Genomic DNA, 25,300 nt, shown 5'->3' on the forward strand with positions numbered 1-25,300 from the left:
AAAAGACTTAGAAGTGTAAAGACTGTGACTATCCTAATTGCATGAACTTCTGATCACAGTTCTGACCTAACACAATAACCCCATGTGTTACCTGGAAGGTACAGGGTCCTTTTGTAGATAAAATCACAAATTGAGGTATACTCAAGATGCTACAAACTTTTCAGATGATCAATGGGTAAAAATAATATCAAATTATAAATTCTTCTTTACAAGTGAAAAATTAACCACAAGAATAATTTAAGATAAAAAATGTACTCTGTCACCAGTACCCTCACCTTCTTGACACCATCTCTCTTCCTCAAAATGCACATGTATCATTGTTAACAGGCATCTTGGCATATCCAGTTGCCTTTCCTATGGGGGTTAGCCAAAGAATGACTCAGCTGGTGTGAAACAAATAACAGAGTGACCTCAGTAATGACCCCTATTTTCCAAATGCCTTTGTGCCCATCAGATTCAAATGCAGAATTAATTATGATAGTTATATTCCTGAGTTTGCAGGAAATGTTTTTTGTACCCAATCTAGTAGCCGATTTTTCAGGTAAATGACAAATATCTGAAAGTCCTCATTAAACACAAGTGTTTTCCAGTGTCTGGCACCATCCGATGACCAGGAATTCAGAACAAGTCTTTTCCATTTATTTGACATCTGAAAAACCCAGAATGCACCATATTTTCCACACTCAGCATCAGTATATAATTAATTATCATAAAATACTTTCTAAAAGCAATAAATACCTGACTACTCTTGAGGAACTAAAATTTTACCCAAGAGTCTTGCTTTTTAAATTTTTAGTTAAAATATAAAACACAGATATATTGCTTTTCTATTTTTTCAAATACATACCACTTGGGAGCCCTGAAATGCTTAAATCTGTAATGGAGATGTTACCAATCCACCTTCAATAATTTTCAGGACAATCAGATACAATATTTAATGGATAAGATTTTAACATATGATATAAAATTTTCCCTTCATATGGTCAAATACACACCTAAAAATTCTTTCCTTTACATTTATATCAAAGTATGTTTGTCCATTCAAATTTAATGTAACACTTTAAGGAACAAGTCATGTTTTTATTATCTTTTGAAATGAGGAGGATATTAATCTAGAAAACAATTAAACATTAGTCTCCATGAACTATATACCTAAAATGGCTAACATGGTCAAATTGTATGCTATGTAAATTTTATGTTATATCTATTTTGCCAAAATAAAAATTTATCTATAAAATAAAATATTATACCCTGAGTATTTCAGAAGTTTTACTCACTCAATAAAATAGGATGGTATTTTTGGCAATTTCACTCTGATTATTTAATTCTTAAACCGCTTTTCTAAAGGCATTTGGTATTTACAACAGCTAACACATAGTACCAAACAGAAATATGAAAACAAGGAAACCAGCAGTTCTTGAAAATTCAGTTTATATCTGATAGTTCATGCTCTTGACACATTAAGGTGATACTCCAAAGGCTAATTTGCTTCCAATTAACTCAAGCCTTCAATGCTTGAAGCAGCAAGAATGTAGTGCACAAACGATTTCAAAAGATTATCTCCAAATGCTCTTGGAGCCAGGGAATCCTTCACACACACTCTATTAGCAACAGCACTTTAGAAAAGTCATCCAACTCACAATATGGCTGCAGCAATGAGCTCAAATCTGAGCTCACCAAAGACTTGGGACTCTTGGACAACTATAATAAACATTGTGACAATACCAAAAATAAATAAATAAACTTCCTCCCAATGGTAATACCCAATACTTCTCAGTCATCTGATAGTCCAGTCCTTCCAAACATATGTAGTCAAGCATATTCAAACCATTTTGTTTAGTATAACATATCCCTTGTCCTCAGTTGTCTAGACATTCCATGTGTGTGCACACCTGTCCATGAACTTACTCCTAACTAGATTAATAAAAACAGGCACTGTTGCTTACAGTGCATATCACAATGTTTCAATAAATTTCTGTTCACTAGCTGAGCAAACCATTGACTCAAAAATTTTTAAGAAACATTTTATAACATTGGCCCAACACAATAGCCCCCTGGACCATCCATTTTAAACTTTTCTCTGTCTCTAAAAATATTGAGAGAGCATGAACTAATAATTTTATCTTTTCAGCCAAGTTAAATGACATACAAAGATAGCATCTTAACACAAACTGTATTCAATCTTGTAGGGTCACTAAAAGAATAAACATGTTAGTTCTGATGCTATTTAAATGTTTTCTGGGAAAAAGCAATAGGACAATATAGAAGCAGAAAATAATATACACACATGGTATTAATGTTAATATATGGTTCAAAATTAATCAAATAATGGGTTTTGTTTGGAGTACTTCAGAAGTTTTATTCATTTATTCACTCTGTTATATATTATTTATTAATTTCATTATGATTCTTGAATTCTTAAACCACTTGCATAAATACATTTGGGAATTAGTGAATTTCTTTGTAAAATCTCCCAACTATGCTTGGTATAGAGTAGGTGATCAGTAATTGTGCATTAAATTAGGCTGAACAGCATGATTCTGGCTTGCAAAAGAAATTTGTGGCTTTCATAGGAAATGTAATGACCCCATTGACTTGTTTGCTCTCTTCTTAAGTATCTAAGATATTCTAGCACCTTTGCCCTAATTGCTTAGAAATCCAAAGGTAACTTTTTAGCAAGTCATTATCTTTTCCAGGAATGACATGATGAAGTCAACTATAGAACTTTTCCTACATATAAAACAAAAGAATTCGGGAAGTGATTTTTCAAAGCATCCAATTCTGGATATGTTGGCTGATCACATCTCTCCATACTACATACAGTTTCCACATGTTTATCCATAGTCACCTTTTAGATTGATACTTCAGTAATTTTCATGAGTCCACTCGCCTACAGAACCACTGATCACCAACTAGGAGAGCCCCACTCTACCCATGCAATACCTAGACTCTAAAGTATGTACCCCACTTGGAAGGCACTCCCATCCATGGGGCTTTTCTGACTTCTTTAAAATATATGTAATCTCTATATTACCTCTGAATGGTTTAAATTTGTTCTCCAGGTCAAATTCTTGTCTTCCTAGTCGAGACAGGTCAATTCGAAGATCAGGACATATGGCATACTCCTCAATTGTTTTGCTGATCTGATAGATTTTGTCTGAGACAACATCTGGTGCAGGACCTATAATTTGAACATCCAAAACCCAGTTTTTTAAGTCTCAGGAATTTCAATCAGAAAAATATTATCATCCTCCACCAAGATGGCGAAAGATTCATTTGGTCTCTAAACAATGAACAATCATTCACAGTTCAATTATCCTGAGTGTTTCTTATCCTGCATGCACTCACAATAGAGGGAATTTGGTCAGCCTCACCTGCTCTATACAGACCAATAACCCGCATGTTTGTTTGTTTTAATCCACTTCTAGGCAATGATACATCTGCTGTAAAAATAGTTTCACACCTGCTAGGGAGACCCAGTTATGTAATCAGCTTTATTCAGGATATGAGACATAAACAGGATATGCATTTGACACAAGTGAGGGATCCCAGATTCAAACCACAGCTTCGCAAGTCCACCTAGAGAAAGAAAATCTGATTTCTACTCTCAGCTCTCCTGCCTAGTTGATGTATGAGCTTAACCAGGTAAATCTTTTTCCCCAAGTCACACTCTCTAGTCACACCTCAGCAGGTCCAGTAGACAATTAAGGAGTGAAAGACCTTAAATGCATCATACATGGGATCAACAGTTGTTCTCCCCTTGATTTTCTTATTTTTAATATTCATATCTTTTTAAATAATTTTTTAGTTATAGATGAACACAATACTTTTATTTTATTTATTTATTTTTATATGGTGCTGAGGATCGAACCCAGTGCCTCACACTTGCTAGGCAAGTGCTCTACCACTGAGCTACAACCTCAGCCCTACATATTTTAATGTAAGCCTCTAAAGGTATTTTTTGCAAGAGGGCTGGGAATTTTAAAAAAGCACATTGAAATATCTAATATATAAAAGAAATAGTTTTATATATGAAACTTATTACTTACCAAGTAACTTATGATTTTCTACTAAACACAAATTATTTCTTACTTTGTTTTTTATGTCAATCCTTCGAGCTGTGCTATCCAATACAACAACCACTAGCCATATTTGGCTATTGAGCACTTGAAATGTGGCTCATCAAATGGAGATGTGCTGCAGTTACAAAATGCACATCAAAATTTTAAGAACTCAAGCTGAAGTTGTGGCTCAGTGGTAGAGCACTTGCCTAGCAAGTGTGAGGCACTGGGTTCAATCCTCAGCACCACATAATAAATGAATGAATGAATAAACGAATTTTTAAAACATAATAGTTTGCATTCGTAAGTTTATAACAAGTTGAAATAATATTTATCATATAGCACATTAAATAAAATATACTATTAATTTCACTTATTCTATTTTATACTTTTGAATGTGGCTACTAGAAAATTTAAAATTATATATGTAATTCATAATATATTTATTTTGGACAATGCTGCCTTTGAGTACAGCCTCATTACTGTCTCCTAAAAAATGTCCATAAAAAGGCATGGCAATGGACAGCCTCATAGATTGCACCAACAATTACCTCCTTGAATAGAAAAAGTGAAAACCTCAAATAAATAAATATTGCCCTTCTCCTTCATTCCTTATTATTTTTTACCCTTCATAAACTTAAAAAGTAAGTAGTCCTTGCATATTTTATGTTTGCCAGATGTATGAATATGCCCCTGCACCCTCTTTGCCTGCAGTATCACATCATGATCTCTGGTTGTGTCTATTAATTTTAAGAAGTCCCTGAGCTTTAATATCAAAACACAGTGGTTCTAGCAGGCTACATGATTGTCTGTGATGCCACTCAACCATCCATGTTGAAAATCTCATCATTCACCAACAACTTCTGAACTCCTTGGCAACTTCCAAGTCCCTTAACACTGTCCACTCCAATGACTTTCCTCTTCTCTTTACTTTAATCACTGCTGGGCACAGGCATAACTTAACTGTTTTTTCTCTCTTAAAATCCTTCTTTTGAAAATATTGATTTTAAACCTCTTCAGTCCACGAATTCTTTAACATCTGTTCACCTGATACTCCTGACCCATTCCTCACTCCTACACTGAAGGCTGTTGTCACTTGATCAATCTCAGGCCCTCAGCCAATTCTAGTTTTACTGGACTCTTGATCCAGAGGGGACTCTGTGGTCCACCATTTGAGCCCTGCCTTTATTAGCATCAGAGCTCAAGGCAACAAGTATGGAAACTTACAAGAACACATTTCATACTTTACATGAAATTTAGCACTCAAAAAAGCAGAGGTAGAATGATTACCCTCATTTTCCAAATGGAGACTCAGAAATTGGAAAAGATGGCATGACTTAGTGAAGGTCACATCACGGAGGCTGCATTTGAATCCTGAGAATCTGATGTTAGCTCAGACACTTGTCACCATACTTGCCATCTTGATGCTCGGCCACTCCCTTGATACCTTTTGCCGGTCTTGGCACACCACGATCATCTGCCCCTGCTACCCTTCCCAGACTCCCAGGCACTGTTGGAAGTTGTGAAGTTATACAAACTGGGTTTCTGGAAGTACGAGACTGCTTAACAGGATCCTCACAACTTCTTAAGACTCCTCAACAAATTTCTGAGAGTATTTTTACAAAATATCATCATTTATCCCAAGTTCCTTCTCTGTTCTTGCCCCATTATCTTGGCAATGAGCCTTTTTTCATAATTTGTTAGGCCAACTTATTCTGCACCCTTTAAAACTACATCTGAACAAAAAAATAAAACTACATCTGTACCCATTTTTGCCACCTTCTTCATAAGTCCTCTGCCTGCCTGGAGTTTAGGTTTTAAACTAACTCTACAACTTATTCTGTGCTATTGGTCAAGGACTTTTTAATCTTTCAATTCCCCAGTTACTTCCTCAGTTTGTTATGGGAATTCAATGGAACAACATGAAAAGTGCTAAGCATGGTTACTGGCCCACTGTAAGTGTTCAAAACATTGGCATTTTTTCATGGTTTCCATTTATCCTTCACTTAAAAACATGTTTAGAATGGTCCTACCTCTAAATATATTTTAAAAGACACGTCATTCCAAATAAGTCCCATTTCCCTGTGCCTATTAATGCTGCGGACAATTGGTTTTTTACCCACTAGATTTATCTGCATAACACACAATACTATAGTAAAATCCAATTAAATCTCTCTATGCCATTAGGAAGGTAGTTTCATGAATGATGCCAAAACATGTGAACATGAAGAATTAAATGTTAAAGCCTAGAACTTAGGTTTAAAATCATTTGTCTGTCCCTGAGGAACAGTATGACCTTCCATGGCAACACAGCCTCTCAGGACTACAATTACATCTGTAAAATGAAAGGAACGGTCTAGATGACATTCAGAGTGTATTCCAACTTTAAAATCCAAAGGCCTTCCATTATCAGATAAGCATCAACTATCTGCTATTTCACTGTGTTAAACAGTGCAGGAGGCAGGCAACCAACCAAATAGGTTCAAGAGCCCAATATGTTACTTCCTTATTTCATCACATTGGGCAAATCACTAGATTTTCTTGAGCCAATTCCTCTCTGCCTTGCTCATCTATCATCAGAGGGTCCTGGTAAGACTATGATAATAGAAAAGGAAAGAAGTCATGCTTGTGGAATATTCTGAATCACATACCTCCATTGGCAACATTAAACTTCACTCCAAACTCTCCCCCTGGTCCTCCAGGACAGTGGCTAGCTGTTAGAATGATCCCACCAGCCGCCTTGATCTTCCTGATAATGCAGGAAACTGCAGGAGTTGATAAGATGCCATTCTGGCCAATAATCAGTCGTCCAATCTAAACCATTCATAAAAAGAAAAAAAATCAATCCAAGTTGCATGGAATTGAAGGCATTCAATAAGAAAGTGTCCAAGATTCTGTTGACATACAATCAATTCCTTAGCCAAAGGAACTGGGCTTTAGGAATGGGCTTTAGGTTGGGGAGGGTCAGGGGTAGAGAGAACTTTTGGCATTGTCCAGAGTCTCCTAGACCATTTGGGACACCCAAACCTAGTAGTCCATTGTTAGCCTATAAATAGGATATGGCTCATTGAGCTTAGTAGTTTGAAACATCTGCTTTTGATAACCAAGGGATTCACTGGAACCATAAAAGTTCTTAGTTTGTTCCTGACTCAGAAACTATGCACATGAACATGCTAGAAATTACAAGGACAAAGAAAGGGAGCACTTGCTCCCTTCCCCTGCTTCCTGGGCCTCTGAGCAAGCTCACACAGCAGGGGCCCTAGAAGACAGCACCCATATCCTCACCATGCATATTTTAATTGTATTCATCAGGGAAACCACTCTCCCGAAGGTAGGGATTCTATTTCTGCCACTATGTGACAACATGTGCTGGGGACACAGAAGAAATTATCAAGTCACACTAAGTAGAGACCTGGAAGTCATCCATGGGTGTAGTCAGACTACTTCTAGAACTACAAGACTGGCTTTTTAAAAGATCAGAAGCACAGATCTGAAGAGCATTATTCACTACACTTTTTTTAAAAACAGGGCTCAGAAACACAGTCCAGTGGTTCTCAAAGTTTTCTTCAAAACAGAATCATTTTGAAGCTTAAAAAAAAAAAAAAGTACTCAGACTGAATTCCAGATTAATTAAATCACAGTTTCTTGGAGTAAGATCCAGATATTAGCTGTTTTTAAAGCTCCACAGGTAATTCCAGTGTTCTACCAGGCTTGGTGAGCAGCCCCGCTATGACATGCAGGACCTGCAGGGTAAGCACCACCAGCAAGACTGATAGAAATGCAGAACCTCAAGGCCCATCCAAGACCTACTGAAGAAGAAATCTGTAGTTCAACAAGATCCCTCCTCTTCTCCCAGATAATTCATTTGAGGAGTACTGATGTAGCCTATAAGCCAGGGTAAGCTATCTCTTCTAGCTCAACAGCAAAGCTATCCTAGGGTCAATATTTCCAGATATATATATCTGTTAGAATGATCTGTTAGAATATATATATATATATATATATATATATCAGTAGAATGGAATATGGAAAAGAAGAGCCTCCAACATGGCCCCCAGAGGCATTTAGGCCTCGGTACATTCCTTGGATGATCAGTGTAATACTGTAAGAGCTGATAACTTTATTGCTTCCAAGGTGACACCACAGGTGATATTGACACTTCCACCTTGCACTCTTGGACTGCTCATTCTGGAAGAGGCCACCCATCATGTCATGAAGCACTGAAAGAGCCCTGTGGAGAGGGACCCAGGCTCCCACCTACAGCTGGCACCAACTTGCCATCTATACCACTGGGGCATCTTGTAGATGACCTTGTAGGCCCCATCAATTCTTCATATGACAGACACCTTACAAACACTAGACTATGAGCTCTTGAGCATCCTCAAGACAAATCAACTTATCTCCTTGCTCATTGAAACTGAAAGAGAATAAATATGTGTTGCAGACAGGCACATTGACGTTCACCTGTAATCTCAGTGACTCAAGAGGCAACACAGGAGGGTCACAAATTCAAGGCAAGCTTCAGCAACTTAGCAAGACCCTCAGCAACTTAGAGAGATCCTGTCTCAAAATAAAAAATAAAAATGGCTGGGGCTGTAGCTCAGTGGTGAAGTGCTTAGGGATTCAAAACCCAGTACTCCCCCAACCCCAACCAAAATACATATTACTGTTAGAAGCCACTAAGTTTTGTAGTAATTTCTTAAACAATAACCAATAACTAGTACCAAGCAATGAGCAAAGGAATCAAAAAGTAACTACCAGTTTTCACCAGCTACCAGGTTGTAGGTTAACTGATATGGACCAGTAGAATAGATGGCATTTTGTAGTAACTAGGATAGACAGAGAGAAGTGAAGACACAGAGACAAAGAGGAGGTCAAGACAGAGGCAGAGATTGGAGTGATGTGGCCACAAACCTGGGAAGTCAAGGAATGCTGATTGCCACCAGAAGGTAGAAAAGCCATGATATAGATTCTCCCCTGGAACCTCAGGGAATGTGGCCCTGCCAACACCCTCATTTCAACTTACGGTCCCCAGAGCTGTTACAGCATAAATTTCTGTTCTTGTGAGACACTAAGTCATGGTAATTTGTTATGGTCACCCTAGGAAATTAATACAAAATCTGTAATCTAACCCAAAATCTGTATTCATTTCCTAAGACTGTCATAACCGATTGCCATAAACTTGGTGGGTAAGATAACAAGTTTTGAAGACCAGAGTCCAAAATTAAGTTTTGAAGACCAGAGTCCAAAATTAAGGTATCAGCAGAGCCACGCATCCTCTGAAGGCTCCAGGGTAGGATCCTTTTGGCTTCTTTCAATTTCTGTTATCTCCATGCACTGATGGCTTTGAGGCCACATCACTCCTCTCTCTGCCTCTGTCTTCACATCATATTCTCCTGTGTGTGTCTAGGTCTTCTCTTGTGTCAATCTTCCTTCTCCCAATCAGTCCAAGATAAATATCATGAGAAAAAGCATAGTTTTCAAGATTTAGTAATTAATAAAGGACACAGAATTTTTGGAGTCCTTGCTGTTTAAATACAAATCACTCAATTTGAAGTAAAAGGCCTTGATATGACTCTTCGTTCTACCCCTGACCAAGCAGGAACCATTTCCCTTCCTTGGGGCTCAAGAAAAACCTCAGAGGTGGTCAAGAAGGGATAAGGTAGTGAAAATTCACTTAAGATGAGACTCTATAAAGAAAAACTCTCTGTGAAATTGAACATAACACAGATGATGCTACTCTTTTCACAAACCCCACAGCCCCAACAATTAAAAAATTATTTTTGAGGTAGTAGATTCTCTAGCCACCATTTCAGTTTCTGAAAAAGTCCTAGAAATGCTATGCTCTGTCAAAGTAGCAGACGGCTACCTTTCAAGGAAAAGTTGGTCTACTTATATAACCTGTTTTGGTTTTGTTTACAGCAATGAAACAGGCAGCATTTGACTTTTATTCCTGAGTGATCCCAGACCACAGCCCAGAGAAAGCAAACAATGGCATTCTGCTGTCCCCTGGCTGCACCTGCCACAACACGGAGTCTAGATTTGGCTGGAAGATGGGCAACCCCAGCCAGCCCTGCAGAAGGGGTGCTCACCTGGAGGGACGTCACTGCCACTGAAGAACATTTCCTTCAGTTCCCACTTGAAAAGGGAGCAAGGTGGTCCCTAATCCCCTGTCACTTACATATATAAGAAGTATACAAGTTTAGATACCACAGATAGACACCTCAACACTTTGACATGGACCCTGCAGACACATATGCATCACACATGCCTTCCAGATCCACAGAAAGCCTGAACTTGCTCCTAACCTGTCATGACTTTAAATGTTCAGGGAAGGAGGACACAGTAGAAGGTAGTATTTGGTTACCACCATTTTCCTCATGCAGTTCCTTATGATCTATTCTTCTAACCTGATGCCAGTGCCTCTCATAGTCCTCAAATATCATCTACTAAAATCATTTTCTCTTCCAGTGTAGGGACATGGCAGGTCCTGAGGGAATCAGTATGCCCAGCCACATGCCAAAGCCCAGTGTCTGAGAAAGAGAAAACAAGATCTGAAAGCTTTCTCCCAAGCAAAATGAAATTATTCCTTTATATCATGTACTACATACAGCTAATTTTTTTAAAAAAAATTAAATTTTTTTTAGTTGTAGATGGACACATTATCTTTATTTTGTTTATTTATTTTCATGTGGTGCTGAGGATCAAACCCAGTGCCTCACACATGTGAGGCAAGCACCCTGCCACTGAACCACAATCCCAGCCCCTAATTTTTAAAAATTATTTTATTTCTGTTGACTCCCTTTTTTCAGAACGTTAACAACTACTCTTCTAAATTAAATTTAGTAAGAGTTCAATTTTCAATTTGTTCAAATTAAAGTCCTAGAAAGCAGAGATTTACAATCGAAACCCTCTTGCTAACACCTCAGTCTAACACCTCAGGAAAAAACCCACAATTTCAACTCTCTGTTGTCCTTCCCCAGTAACATGACACCCATAAAAGCTGGATTGTTTTCATGTGTGAATTCTCTTACACAAGATGGCCCTTTTAGCTTTAAATAAGTCACTCTTTTTTAAAAAAGGAAAAGGTAAGTATGACATTCCTTAGTATCATTGTTTTACTGGGTCATATCCCTCTAATGGAATCATGTCCCCGTAATGAGATCGTATCCCACAGTGAATCTGGGAGAGTGAAGAGAACAATAAACAGAAACAGTCTTGATGGTTCACAGATAGTGTTCCACGGGACCACACAGGCTCCACCATGTCCACCTACGAAGTGCTGTGGAGAGCCAGATACATGAGATGCCTGTTTCCTATAGTCTCAATTTAAAACCCAAACACCAAATGGAAGCCCCAAACCAAGCTGCCATGGATTGCAGGGCTTCACTCTCTCAGTCCCAACTGTCCCATAGTGGTGCCGTCCTCAAATATTGTTGCACATGGACAAGTAGAAGATGGCAAAGTAGAATTTTGAGAAATAACAGACTCAAGACCAGGCACGGATGTGGTTATCCAAACACCAAGGGACTTCTCCATTTGCACATGGATGATTGTGCTGTTATATGCTTTCTTACATGGAGAACAGATGAGAGCAACAGAGCTCACCCTCAGCTTCCTGTAGCCCTGGAAGTCTTTAAAAACACTCAGGGGCTGGAGGGAGGGCTCAGAGTTCATTTGAACCAAACCAACATGGATTTCACATGTGATTCCCAATATCTGAACAAGTGCAGAACACTGACAGACATTTACAAGTCTGACCCAGTTCTGTTCCTCAATCAGTCCACCCCAGGTCTAAAGATTTCATTAAAAGATGAGGAAATCTAATTTTGCTCAGCTGAAAAATAAAGTAAAAATTGGAAGCTCTGTCCATCCTAGTAAATAGATAATTCAGTGCTTGGAAAATTCTGTGAAATCTTTGCCTTATTAAGATAGAGGGCCTGATTCAGTAAAACAAGAAAAAGGCTTTGCTCGCTGCTATTTCATGAGACAATTACTTTAGTGGGACTCCAGGATAAGAAATGCAAATGTTCCTTGTGTTTGCCTGGTCAGGAGAGCAGAGCTAAGTGCCCTGAGGCAAGATGGTATCCAATGGAAAAGGATAAAACCTGATGTTGCTACCTCCTGCCTGTGTGATGCTGGATATGATCCTTAAAGTCCTCTGTATCTCCATTTTGTTGTCTTAAAGCCCTAAAAGATCACTTGATGCAGGGTGAAAGGTAGTAACATAGCCAAGTCCAGTTCATAGTGTCCAGCGCCCAATAATTTCCTAGTACCTTTTCCTTGCCTTCTTTGCTGGTATGGTTTGTTCATAGCAATTGTTGTTTTATTAACTTGGAATGCTATTATTAACTAAGTGTATGTGTGTTCTTGCTTGAACATTTATAAAGTACACATAAGAAGAAAATAAAACCAATCCTACCACCTAAAGATGTCCACCATTATCACCTCTCTGTATAACCTTTGTCTATGTGCCTTGGTATCCATCTGTTCCATTTATTTATTTGTATATTTTATAGAAAAGATTATTGTGTAGCCTACATTGTACACTTAATATGTCTATCCCTTCCCTCAGGTCTTCTTGTGTCACTGAATGACATGATTTTAATGACTATATAATCTTCCAAACGATATGTGCTATCATTGATTTATCAATATAAAAGTGTTCTTCTACCTCAAATATTTATGTGTAAAACTAGAAAGTGTTTGAGGACTAACCTTACACTATGGTATAAATTAAATTGGATGTCGTTTGCCAATAATTAACCAGCAAATCACTGCATAATTTCAGTTGTCTTTCTTCTTTAAGCCACCAAACCTACTAAAAAGTTGCTGAGGCCCAGTAACATGACACTAATAAAAGCTGGATTGTTTTCATGTGTGAATTCTTTTAGATAAGATTCCTCTTTGATTCTTTTTTAGCTTTAAATAAGTCACTTTTTGGAGGCTTAAGTTGTGGCTCAGTGGTAGAGCGCTTGCCTAGCATGTGCACGGCCCTGGGTTCGACCCTCAGCACCACATAAAAATAAAAAGTAAAATAAAGGTACTGTGTCCAACTACAATCAAAAAATAAATATTTAAAAATAGTAAGTCACTTTTTAAGAAAGGAAAAGGTAAGTATGACATTTCTCAATATTATTGGTTTACTGGGTCATATCCCATGGCAGGGAGGGAGTGAGAGGCCCGTATCCGCATCCTCTTCCTGACCAGAACCTTCTTCATTGTCCCCATCTATGCCTCTGACTGGCATTTGTATGTACAAGGCCTGCTAACTTTTCAATGCCATTGAGCTCACTGCACAAAGCTGCCCTTGCAAAATAGATCCCTGCCTAGAATAGTCAGACTTACACTGTTTATAGTATATTGCTCTTGCTCCATCCAACTCAGCATGATTTCTGTTTTATGTTCTAGAAGCAAAGATCATTAGGGAGCCTTATCAGTTCTAATGTAGTCTTCAAACATTTCAGACACTTGGGACTCTGCTCTAGTCTCTTTTTAAATATATACAGGGAAGAAAATATAGCTTTATGGAGCCAGGGGAAGGAAACCAGAGTCCTGTGTATACACATATGCTACTTGATAAACTAAATGCCACCTTTACAAGTGATGGAAATTATACACTTATATGAGATAATATTTTGGGAATACACACATGCACACACAAAGCAACAACAAAAATCTCAGGACCTTTAGCACCCTCGCAGGTACAATGTGTACATGCACATTATAGGTAGAGCATATATGTGGATTTTTTTAAAAACATCTCTTTAGAACAGTATGTTTTTCTGAGTGATGGTCATATCCATGTATATAGATTTCTAAATAAATCCCATCAGACCAGCTTCTGTCTGGTCAGGAAATAAGAGCTGCCCATTGTTAAGTGCCCCCACCCCTTATACTAAGTTCCAGTGACCTACAGACCTTTGGCAATCATAGATTTACAACTCAGCAAGATTCAACAGTTTACTGTTATTTATGACGGCCAAGCGGGGTCTTCCAATTTGCATCTGTCACTTTACATTTGAGAGATCCTGTCCAAAAAAAGATTATGCCTCCTAACCAAACACTCAGCAGGGCTGCAGGAACAGGCCCCCTGACAAACATCCTGACAAAACGCTTGAAAGCCAAGTGAGTTCCCACAGCTGTGCGTTTTCAGACCACTCAGCAGATTAGCGTGGAGTCTCTGAGCCTCTGCGCAGCCTCTTCCTCTCAGTAATCTCTCACATGGCCCAGTCCATTAGGACTGGAAATCCTCATGAAATGAGAAGATTAAGATCTGGCTTCAGGAAGGGGCATCGGGCAGGCCTGAGGGGGAGGGGCCAGAGCCTCAGAAAAGTTTAAGGTGCAAAAGCACCCATGGACTTGGCTCAGTCATCCCAGGAGATCAGACACACACCACGCTAAAGCCCTCACTTTAGAGAAGTTAATGTCTGCATGGCAGCAGCTGCTTCTACCTCAAGGGCCACAGGAGGGTGGGTATGAGTGTGCATGTGCGCACTGGGGGCCGGGGATCAAGCTTCCAGCAGTCGGCACCCCAGCCTTCGCCAACAACACGGAGAAATGCCAAGTGTCCAGAGGAAGCTGCACCAAAGCAACTGTGATCGCCACCGGGAAAGGCGCCTCCTGGCTAGAAAAGCTACTAAGACTGAAAAACACACACATCCTTCTTTTATTTTAATCAGAATAAAATATTTTGGTAATAATTGTGTTATGTAGATATATAAAAATAATTCTTAATAATCTACTACTTCATTTAATCCTCCCAACAACTGTGGAAAATATGGGGGCAAGTATTATTTCCCTAATTTTTTTAAATGGGCAAACAAACCCTGAAAGATAAGGTCTCACTATGTGATCCTGGCTGGTCTCCAACTCATGGACTCCGGGATCCTCCTGCCTCGAACTTCTCAGTGGCTAGGACTATAGGCTAATACCACCATACTATCTTATCATTTCTCATTGGTCTGTTTAATTATGAATAAATTATGCATGTACATGAATGTTTCAATCAAGTGTTTGAAATAATAAGGAAAATGATTCTCTTTCCAAGACCTCCCCCAACCCGCCCCGCCGCCATACACACACACACAATCACAGTTGACTGCTTGGAGTATGTTCTTCCAACACTATTTTCCATGCCTATGTTATATACACAAAAATGGGATCATGCTACACACCACATTCTACTTAATACTTTCATTTGTGTTGCCTAACAAGCTATCATTCACATCTTTCTCATATCACATACAAATCTAATTCCTTTATCTATAGATTTTAATGGTATTCATTGTGTGATTGTGTCAATTATTTATCTGCTCTCCATTAGTGAACATCTAGATTGTTTCTGGGCTTTTTTCTTAGCCAAATGCTGCAGTTGGCTTGTTTATATAGATTTGCATATTTGTACTAGACAATCTACAGGATAGATTCTTAGATAAGAGATCCCCAGTTGTTGGACGAGTACTCTATTAATTTAGATACGTACTGTCAAGTTTCCTTATAAAAAAGTTGTATCTTTTTAACTCTCATCAATGGTGTTACAAATACAATTTTCCAATAACCATACCAATTCTGGGTATTTTCAATTAAAAAAAATGGTCTGTTTTATTTATATTTATCTGGTAATTAATGAGGTTGATCAACTTTTCATCTGTTTGTTGTTGACATTTGTATGAATTGTTTGAATTTTCTTATTTATTTGGTAGAGGTCTTTATGTATTGTAGAAAAAAGCCATTTGTTGTAAAATCTCCTTCCACTGTTTTGTGAAACCTTTTGTCATATAGAATCAACTCTGGTCCTCTGGTTTCAGATTTTTTTTCTTTCTTTTAGAGAGCTCTAAATGCAAAATTAAATGCTCCTAGTTAAAAACCACTCTTATTAGAGGAAAATAATACAAAGGCAATAATTAAATATTATATTTGTGCAAAATAACTTCTTAGTATAGAATTAGAAAGGGAAAGGAAAAGTCAAAAACATCCATGACTTCAGGCCAAGAAACAGAACTTCTTTGGAGGTTGAATGTTCCTGAAAATGTTCTCTTCATATAAATATAGACATTATTCATGATACCATTACTGAATGGTCTCACTAAAAAATATACAAAGGATAAAAGACATTTAAAGACTAGGAGAATGCAGGTTTTCATTTCAACAAATTTTATATATGTTCTAGATACCCTCTTATTCACAACTGAGTTAAATCAGATAAAAGGACCTAAAACTTTCCCTTTGGCCATGCAAATGTAAGCAGCAGCAGTATACTGGCAAAATCTTTGAGTATTTTCAAATTAACTCTCAAGGCATCGTGTTGCATGACACTGAAGCCCTAGCTTTCTACCTTCAGTTTTAAAATTTTAAAATCCGTGGTCCATTCAGACCTATTTTTCCCTGCCTATTTGTTCCAAATAATCTTGTTCATAGTCTACATAGTGTTTCTTCACGGAAGAATGTGCAATGCTGATGGAACTGCAAATTGGTGCAACCACTCTGGAAAACAGCACGGAGATTCCTCAGAAAACTTGGATAGAACCACCATTTAACCCAGTTATCCCATTCCTCGGTCTATATCCAAAGGACTTAAAATACCACACAACACTGATGCATCCACATCAATGTTTATAACAGCTCAATTCACAATAACTAAACTATGGAACCATCCAAGGTGTCCTTCAACAGATGAATGGATAAAGAATATGTGATATACATATATATATATATATATATATATATATATATATATATATATATGAGAGAATATTATTCAGCCTTAAATAAAAATGAAATTATGGCATTTGCCAGTAAATATCATGCTAAGTGAAATAAGCCAGTTTCTAAGAACCAAAGTCCTAATGTTTTCTCTGATGTGCAAATGCTAATTCATAATAATGGGGGCAGGGCTAGGAAAGAACAGAGGCACTTTGGATTAGACAGAGGGGAGTGATAGGAGGGGAGAGGGTTTGGTGGTAGGACTGATAGTAAAATGATTTGGGCATTATTACCCTATGTGCATATATGATTGTATGACCAGGGTAATTCTATATTATGTACAATCAAAAGAATGAGAAGTTATACTCCATTTATGTATGATGTGTCAAAATGTATTCTACTGTCATGTATAACTAATTAAGACAAATTTTAAAAAAACAGAAGAATGTGCAAGACCCAAAAAATGAGAAAATTGATGAATCCAATACCTATGCCTGGACTTCTCCAAAAGTGGGTTCCGACTTCTAATCCTCAAGTCTGTATAGGAAATAGCAAACTTCCAGAGTTCACAAAGGGCCCAAAGTGAACAGATGTTTTATTAAAAAAAAAAAAAAGGAAAAAAAGAAAAATTCTTAGGGTAAGTTTCACACATAATGTTGCTGGTGTGTATCTGCCTTTTCAATAAACATCATTATGTTTTATCACAAGATTTAATAAAGCAGCTTAGTTAAAAATGCCATCTGGGTCTCTGAACACATTAAACAAAGCTTAAAATAACTACCCCAGCAACTGGGAGAGCCCAGCTGTTCTCAAAAGCTCTCCCACTCCTTTGACTTCCCCATAAAAAGAGTAAATGAAGACTCAAGGCTAAAAGTATCAAGAATCCACTGGTCTGAACAGGAGAGGGATGCAGTCAAGGGCTGCCTAAAGTTTGCTGTTGTTCACATTATAGATTTTCTAGTCCCATGGCTCAGGGACAACAGTTCTGCAAGGAGAGTAAAGTAAAGAAATGGAAGACTCTTCAGGGTTTACTAAAGTATCACAAACCTGCCCTTTCTGATGTCTAGACAATGGTAGCACATTACGTCCTCCTATTCTGTAGTGAACACCAGCAGAAATACAGCACAATCACCGCCCAGTTCTTTTTTCCCTCCTAGAGACAAGTCTCCAGCAACCCAATCCCAGATTTCTAGATCCATTCCAGGAAAAAATGACCTAGGTGTTGAAGTACAGGTTTCTCTCTCTTGCTTCCCTCTTCTACTCTCCCAACTTTCACCTACCACCTCTTTGCTTCACTTCTAAATCTGGGCCCCTTATCTTTGGAGCCACACCAAGATTTTACCCTAGATGGGTACAGTAAATGCCAAATCAAGAGTACTCTCATTCTTTGGAGCAACTAGCTTTTCGTGGCCAATTGAATCAAATACAACTCATGCAAGCATCTGTCTAGAGGGCATTCCCAAGTCCCCCATCTGACTTCACCTTCCTTATACCACTGTGGTTCTGCTCTCACCTCTAGATTTCACTGACATTGATAAGTTCTTGAAACTGTAAGTTGCACTGTTAGCTTTTATTATCATTGCTGACCATCATGTGGTCAGTACAGTACATGGCTCATCAACAATATAGATTTTTCTTTGGCTAAAACTTGCAACAGAGCTAAACCTTGCAACAGAACTGTAAGTTGTTTGCCAAAGAGCACATTCAGTCTTCATTCAATACATACAGTCAAATCATAATTATCTGAGTTATATTCAGTTGTCAATACTCCTTTGTCCTTATTGTGTTATAGATGTTACAAAGTTCTTTTGCTTATAGTGCTTCATTTGATTCCCTGAATAATTCAGCGATGCTGTCATACCAAACTCATAGATGAAGAAACAAGTGGTTTCTAGGTATGTCAAGAGGTTAAAGCATCTGTCCTCCAGTTTGCATGGCAGAACAAGAAAAAGGCCAGCCCTCTGACTGCTGCTACAGGGCTTTTTTACCATGCCTACTACCTTCAAGGCTGAAGGCAAAAGAGTCTGTGGTTACCACATGAAGAAATCTGGTTTGGACTTGCCAAATGTGTGTTGATAGTGTTTGGTGATCTACCTTACTTAATCTATGGTTACTTTTGATTTTAACAGTCTACCTTCAGTTTTTAAAACAAGCATATAAACAAGTTTTATATGCTCAGTTACAGAGCTGTGCTGTCTTGCAGAGTAGCTACTAACTAGTGGCTATTTAAATTTCTGTCTTATTTTATTAAAATTACATGAATGCAAAACCCACTTCTTTAGTCATTCCAGGTACTTCAAGTGTTCAGAGTCTTCGGTGGCTAGTGGGTAGGACCATGCAGATAATAGAACATTTGTGTCATCAGAGATAGTTCTGTTGGACAGTAATGTTACAGAATGTCATCCTTAGAGAAAGAAGACTTTAGGAAAAGTAAGAAACATCTTGAGGCAGATGTACTATTATCTGTCCAACATTAAAGATAGTTTAGTGCTAACAAAGATTTGATCAAAGGAGAAATTGAGGGATTGCTCTTAGCTTCAGAGGGACCAACCCAGGAAAGGGCACATTCATTCTCATAGCCTTTGTGTTGCACTTAGATCTTAAGCTCTTTAAGAGATTGGAATAAATTGATACATAGAGTATCTAAACCACTGAAGAGGGTCTGAATCAGATGAAAATACAGCACAGACTCAAAAACTGATTGGTTGCTAGGCATGGTGGCAAACACCTATAATCCCAGAGACTCGGGAAGTTGAAGAAAGAGGATCCAAAATTCAAAGCAACTTAGGCCTCAAGCAACTTAGTAAGACCCTATCTCAAAAATTAAAAAGATTGGGAATACAGCTCAAGTAGAAAAGCATCCCTGGGTTCAATCCACACTGCCAAAAAATATCAGTTACAGACTAAATCTTGCTTGTAACTTATTTAACTTATAAATGATACTAGTTATTTGTACATAAGTTATTTTTTCTTTCACTTTACATAGCATGCTTTAGTTTATATGCTTAAAGAGGAATTAAAATACTTCTGAAAGTTTTTAGATAAGTTCACAGAGCAACATAAAAACTACCAAAAAAGTTAAAATATCTTTTATTTATTCACTAATCCATTGAAATTGAAAATAGAAATTCCAAGTGTCTATGATGGTATTCAAGAAAGTAAAAATGTCACAAAACAAAATTCATTTGCCATAAAATTTGTGGAGGTGGCTATTTCACCAAATCCTTACTCTACAAATTCTAATTAAAAAGAGAAGAGAGAAATAAACAAAAGAACTATGTGTCAGGATGACCAAATAGTGCAACTGTGAAGAAAATGTCCAACTGATAAGAAAATATCAGCTAACAGAATTAATGAATTAGAAAGCCACTATTTAAAAAGAAAGTCTCTATTTTGAAGCCCCTAATGAAATAATCAACTCAAGAGGTGATCATTAGTGAAAAATAAAACACTTGGGTAAAGGTTGATTAGGAACTGGATATATACATGGCATAAAATTTACCCCGTGCTGCTGGCTCAACTCAGGGATAAATAAGGTAGGACAGAGGCAGTGACCACCATAGATCTGCACCCATCTTGCATCACTCATATTGGGACAACCAGAGATTATGATTGAAATATAATGAAATATCCTTATTTTAAAAATGAAACCTAAATCTAAGCAAGCCTTATAATGGGGCTGAATGCTATGTCCCCTCAAAATTCACATATTGAAATCCTAACCCCCAAGGTGATAGAATTAAAAGGTAAGATCTTTAGGAGATGATTATGTCATGAGCATGCAGTGTAATCCCTTATGATTAGAATTAATGTCCTTCTAGAGACACCAGAAAGCTAACTGGTCCTATCAAGACACAGAAAGAAGGTACCATTCTATGAACCAGTAGGTAGACTCTCACCAGACGCCAAAAATGCCAGCTCACACCTTGACCTTGGATTTCCCTGCCCCTAGACCTGTGCAAAATAAATTTCTGTGGTGCTTAAGCTATCTAGTTTGTGGTATTTTGCTATTGTGACCAAGTGGACCAAGACAGGCCTTTAGAACTAATGTCCAGTTAACAAGAAAAATGGGAGAAGAGTGAAGATTTAAATGACACAATTGAAAGCAATCTGAAAATTACAGAAGAGAAAACATTCTACATGACAACTGACCTGGTTCTTCAACAAATCAATATCCATAAACAGATAAAAATATATGCATACAATAGTGCTTTCTAGGTTAAGAGTCTTGAAATAAATAACCCAATGCAATGTGTCTTCCTTGCTTAGTAAAATCAAAACATCTAAGATGTTTCAGAATATCTGAAGAAATCTGAACATGTGCCATGGAATAAATGACATAAAGAAAACATTTTTATTTCATTTGGGATTATATTATAAATATAAAGGAAAATATTTTTTAAAGATCCACATTGAAGAATTTAGGGGTAATTGTCATTTTCTTTATACTTGAAAATACCTAAGCCATAAAGAATGATGCAAATGTTGCAAAATGTGTACAACCTAGGTCATGGACTCATGGATGTCATTAATTTTGTCTCCCAACTTTTATCGAACCTTGACATTTTCATAACTTAATAATAACTTTTAAAATCCCAAGTCATGCAGGTACATGTTTGAAATATATCTATTTCAAACTTTAAGATATTAAAACATAAGTAATGTAGTTTATCATTTATCAATTTCATTCTTCTGTTCTCCTCCTGAAATTATATTATCAAAGACCAATTATAGTCTTTCATAGACAATTTCTTTGTAAAATTGACTTTTCAATCAAAACCAAAATTTTTTCAGAAAGAGAATGAAGTCCATTCAGTCAGATTTACCATTCAAAGAATAAATTCTAGTTTTCCATTATTTTTCTGTCCTGTTTATGAATATCCAATAGGAAACCAAAGAGGCCAAATTATTTGGAATCAAGGTGCATCATGGGTAAGTCTAACTCAGTACACCAAGTCACAAAACAAGTGCACTCCTGTTAATTTCTATCATGCAAGACCAATTTTGTTTATAATTTTTAAGAACTTCTAGAACATGTTTCTCCTGAAGCCAACCTTCTGACTATTCACTTTACTTCAGCTCCAAGAAGGTAAACAAAATGAGGAAAAGATTGGCTAAAGTGGGTTACTTGATATTCTGAAAAATGTCTACCATTCCTTCTCCCACATCTACCCCTCTTAGAAGTAATACTTTCAGATTATTTAATAGTTGGTGCTTCTCTGTGAATTTTAGTTAGTCCTTCTGGCCTTCAAAACAACTGTTTGGTTAAATTTTAAGCACATATTAGTATATCCTATCTTCTAAAGTGAACTCCATCTTTAATGTTAAGAAATGTGTTGATCAGAGAAGACCCACTGATGTAAGAGGTTAAATAATCCTTATGATAAAGTGGGCCAAGAAATAACAAAGGACAATATATAATTTGCTTATGCAAATGAACAAATATAGCTTCAAAAACATCCTGATCCACAATAAACATTGGTCAGGCTGTATTTCTCACACTCCTTGAAAGAACTGGCCCAGGAAGGAATAGAACACTGTCATAGCTCTCCCAAGGCTCATTATCCTCCATGATTCCATGGGAATAACTTTGTCAGACAAGAGTGAAAGACCATTTGTCAACCTCTGTCCAGCTCTAGCCAACCTTCACCAATCCCAGATGAGGAACCAGGGAAAAACATGAACTTCAGATCTGCAGCAGCAGCATCTGCCAAATATCACAATTCTATCACCTATCCCAATACCACTGGCCCTGTTATTCCTAATTGCTTTGGTGTTTTGGTTTTTTTTTTTTTTTTAATCTTTCCCTATTCCTGGAACACTGAGAAAAGAACACTCAAGTAGACAAACATGAAGCATGAACAACCCTAAAGATTAAAAAATAAGAAGAAATAAGAAAATAAAAAGAGGAATTCTGGGAAAGAAGGAGAAAATCTAAATGACAGATAATTATTTAGTTTCACTTTTAAATATATTCATGCTCATATATATACATTTTCAAAAGAAATTTCACTCAAGGAAAAATTCTATAGATGGGGGTCTGGTTGCACTAACAAGGCTCAGATTACTTTTTAAAAACCGTGTTTCCCACAGATAGTTCAGAGACCTTGAAGTTAAGACAGTTATCCTTGAGATGCTGCCAGATTTTGAAGGAAGAAAATCAGAGTTTTGGGGGAGGGGGGTATGTCAAAGTATCCTTCTAACTGCAGGATAGGGAGGACGAGGCAAGAACAGAAAAACTCGCAATTGGAAAATTCAGATAGCAAAAGAAGACTGCAGAGGCTGTAGGAGACAGGAAAGGAAATGAGATGAAAACTGAAAAGAGTAAGAGGTATGAATTGTTGTCATACGCCAAAGGCATATTGGAGAGAAGTCAGGAATTACTTTAAGAAAACCACTCCAAATCTCATTTCAGACCATTTAGAGATGAGCTTTCAGGAGCTGAGAGTCCTGGCTGTATAGCATCAAATTGATCCACCTGATCCCTACCCTAATAATAACCAAGTTGAAGAACCAATGATCTAAAACAAACAAATAAACAGAAAAATAAAAACAAAAAACCTTTGAGGTCCATTTGCCAAATATGTAAAGGTTCAAATCTTCAAATTCTCTCTCTCTCTCTCTCTCTCTCTCTCTCTCTGTGTGTGTGTGTGTGTGTGTGTGTGTGTGTATACAATTTCATTAAATTTGACAGTCAAGATTTAGGGGTGAAGAGAATGATTGCAAGCAAAAAGGACCCAGTGCGGGGTGGTGGGGGGACTATGTTTGGAGCCTTGGAAAGAAGTCTGTGAGGGTAGTGAACACGGTTGGAACAATTTAAAACCCAGAGCTGAGGTGAAATGAAAAGAGATGAAGAAGAGAATTTCGAAAAGAAAAATAAGCAGGTGCAGGATGTGGGCAGAGACCATGCCACAGGTTGAGGAGCCTGTGAGGCTCAAAGTAGAGTGAGACCCCTCAGGGTTTTCAGGGTGATGGGTGTCTGGGGCTGTTTCAGGGCGATGATGAGGCTGTGTTCCTGATGTGCCCGAGAGGCGGCAAGGTGGTAGTGTGAGGCTGGAGGGAGAGTGGCCAGGTGGGGGCGGGGCTCACAAAAGGGGAACCGCAGACCCTGGGGAACCCCTGGAGAGAGCACCGCAGTGGTATTGTCAGGCGAGGGGCATCCAAGTCACTCACCCCATTGGCTGCGGCCATCTGCACCACGATCTCTGTGGCCGTCCTGCTGAAGTACCTGCCGTCGCTGCCCACCACCATGGTGCAGCCCTGGCGGTCGCGCAGGTCAATGGATGACAGCACGCTCTGGATGAAGTTGGGCAGGTAGTTGCGCTGGCCCTCGAAGAGGCCAGTGGGTCTCCTCAGTCCCCCGCCGCCGGTAGGCCGCTGGTCCTCGAAGGGCGCCGTGGGCACAGTCAGCACCGGGATGGGGCTCCCCTCCATGGCGCCTCCTGGCCGGTCCTGCTGCGGCTCGGTGAGTCCGCGAGCTGCAGGGAGTCTGCAGCGGGGCCCCCACTAGCCTGGCGGTGAGCCCGGACTCCGCCTCGCGCCCGGCCCCCTCCCCAGCGGGCTCAGCACCGACAGCTCCTCCTCTCTGCCCCTCCCTGAGCTGTCCCAGCAGTTCGACTTCCACCTTGGGACAAAGCTTACTCCTGCCCAACTTCTCTGTAGCCCGATCACTTGAGCTGTCCCGGGTTTCTTTTCCAAGCTGGTCTCACGTTTTGGAGTGTCACAAAAGCTGGGTTCTAGTGCCAGCTGGCTATCCAACCCACCAGGGACGCCTTGTCCCGCGCCTGCCCCTCTGCCTTCCCCGAGATTGCCTCTCTCTGAGGCACAGCCTCCTCAAGATAGCCTGGGGGTGAAAGTTTGAGCAGGGTTTGGGCTTCTCCCACACCCTTGGCCTCTTAACCTTCCTACCCGGCAGCCCTCTCTCCTGGTTTCCCTGCAAAAGGACAGAATACCCTCACAAGTTTCTCTCTGGAACAAGGACTGGGAGGGAGTTGGGAGGGGGCTGAAACCTTTTGCCATCAGCGAACAGCCCTAGCCAAAAATAACCCTGGAAAGGCGAGCTGAGAATTGTTATCTTCTGCCAGCGGTGAAACTGGAGGCTGGGCGCTGCATGTGTGTCTGTGTGTGTATATACACACCCATCTGACCATTTGTTGCAAGGAATCACACACTGTCAGGCCCTTTAATCCAGTAGGACCCGCCCTAGACTTCCACTTTCCCAAGTCTCTCTCAAGACACTATGCAGTATGGAAACTTTTTTTTTTTTTTTTCATGTTTGTTTGTTGTGGCAGTTGCAACAGCAGTGATACAGATACATTTTTCATATTCTTCATACCCTTCTCATCATCCCTACTTAGCTCCTGCTTGGAAACAGGCTTGCTCACATTGTATCTCTCTACATTTTTGAACTGTTCACCCTCATTAATTATTTTCAAGAGGAAGAGGCTAAAGCCCTTTTAAATGTCCTAACAGGAATGAATTAACACAGCCAAATTAAATGAGAACTGGGTACCAGGTTCTATACTGGTTCTATG

At 38.7% G+C, this 25,300-nt stretch overlaps 1 protein-coding gene across 1 annotated transcript in view; it reads right to left on the bottom strand.

Annotated features, from left to right (window-relative positions):
* Pgm5 (phosphoglucomutase 5) overlaps positions 1-24,925 on the bottom strand; it is a 168,943-nt gene extending 144,018 nt beyond the window's left edge. Inside the window, exons 1-3 of the mRNA XM_027940133.2 lie at positions 23,940-24,925; positions 6,713-6,875; positions 3,035-3,181 (exon numbers count right to left, since the gene is read on the bottom strand). Of these exons, the coding sequence (XP_027795934.1) occupies positions 3,035-3,181; positions 6,713-6,875; positions 23,940-24,200 (571 nt within the window). The 5' untranslated portion in view covers positions 24,201-24,925. The remainder of the gene's footprint in view (positions 1-3,034; positions 3,182-6,712; positions 6,876-23,939) is intronic.
* Between the last annotated feature and the right edge of the window lie 375 nt (positions 24,926-25,300).

Source organism: Marmota flaviventris, chromosome 13 (genome assembly GCF_047511675.1).
Source record: "Marmota flaviventris isolate mMarFla1 chromosome 13, mMarFla1.hap1, whole genome shotgun sequence".
NCBI classification, from domain to species: Eukaryota; Metazoa; Chordata; class Mammalia; order Rodentia; family Sciuridae; genus Marmota; species Marmota flaviventris.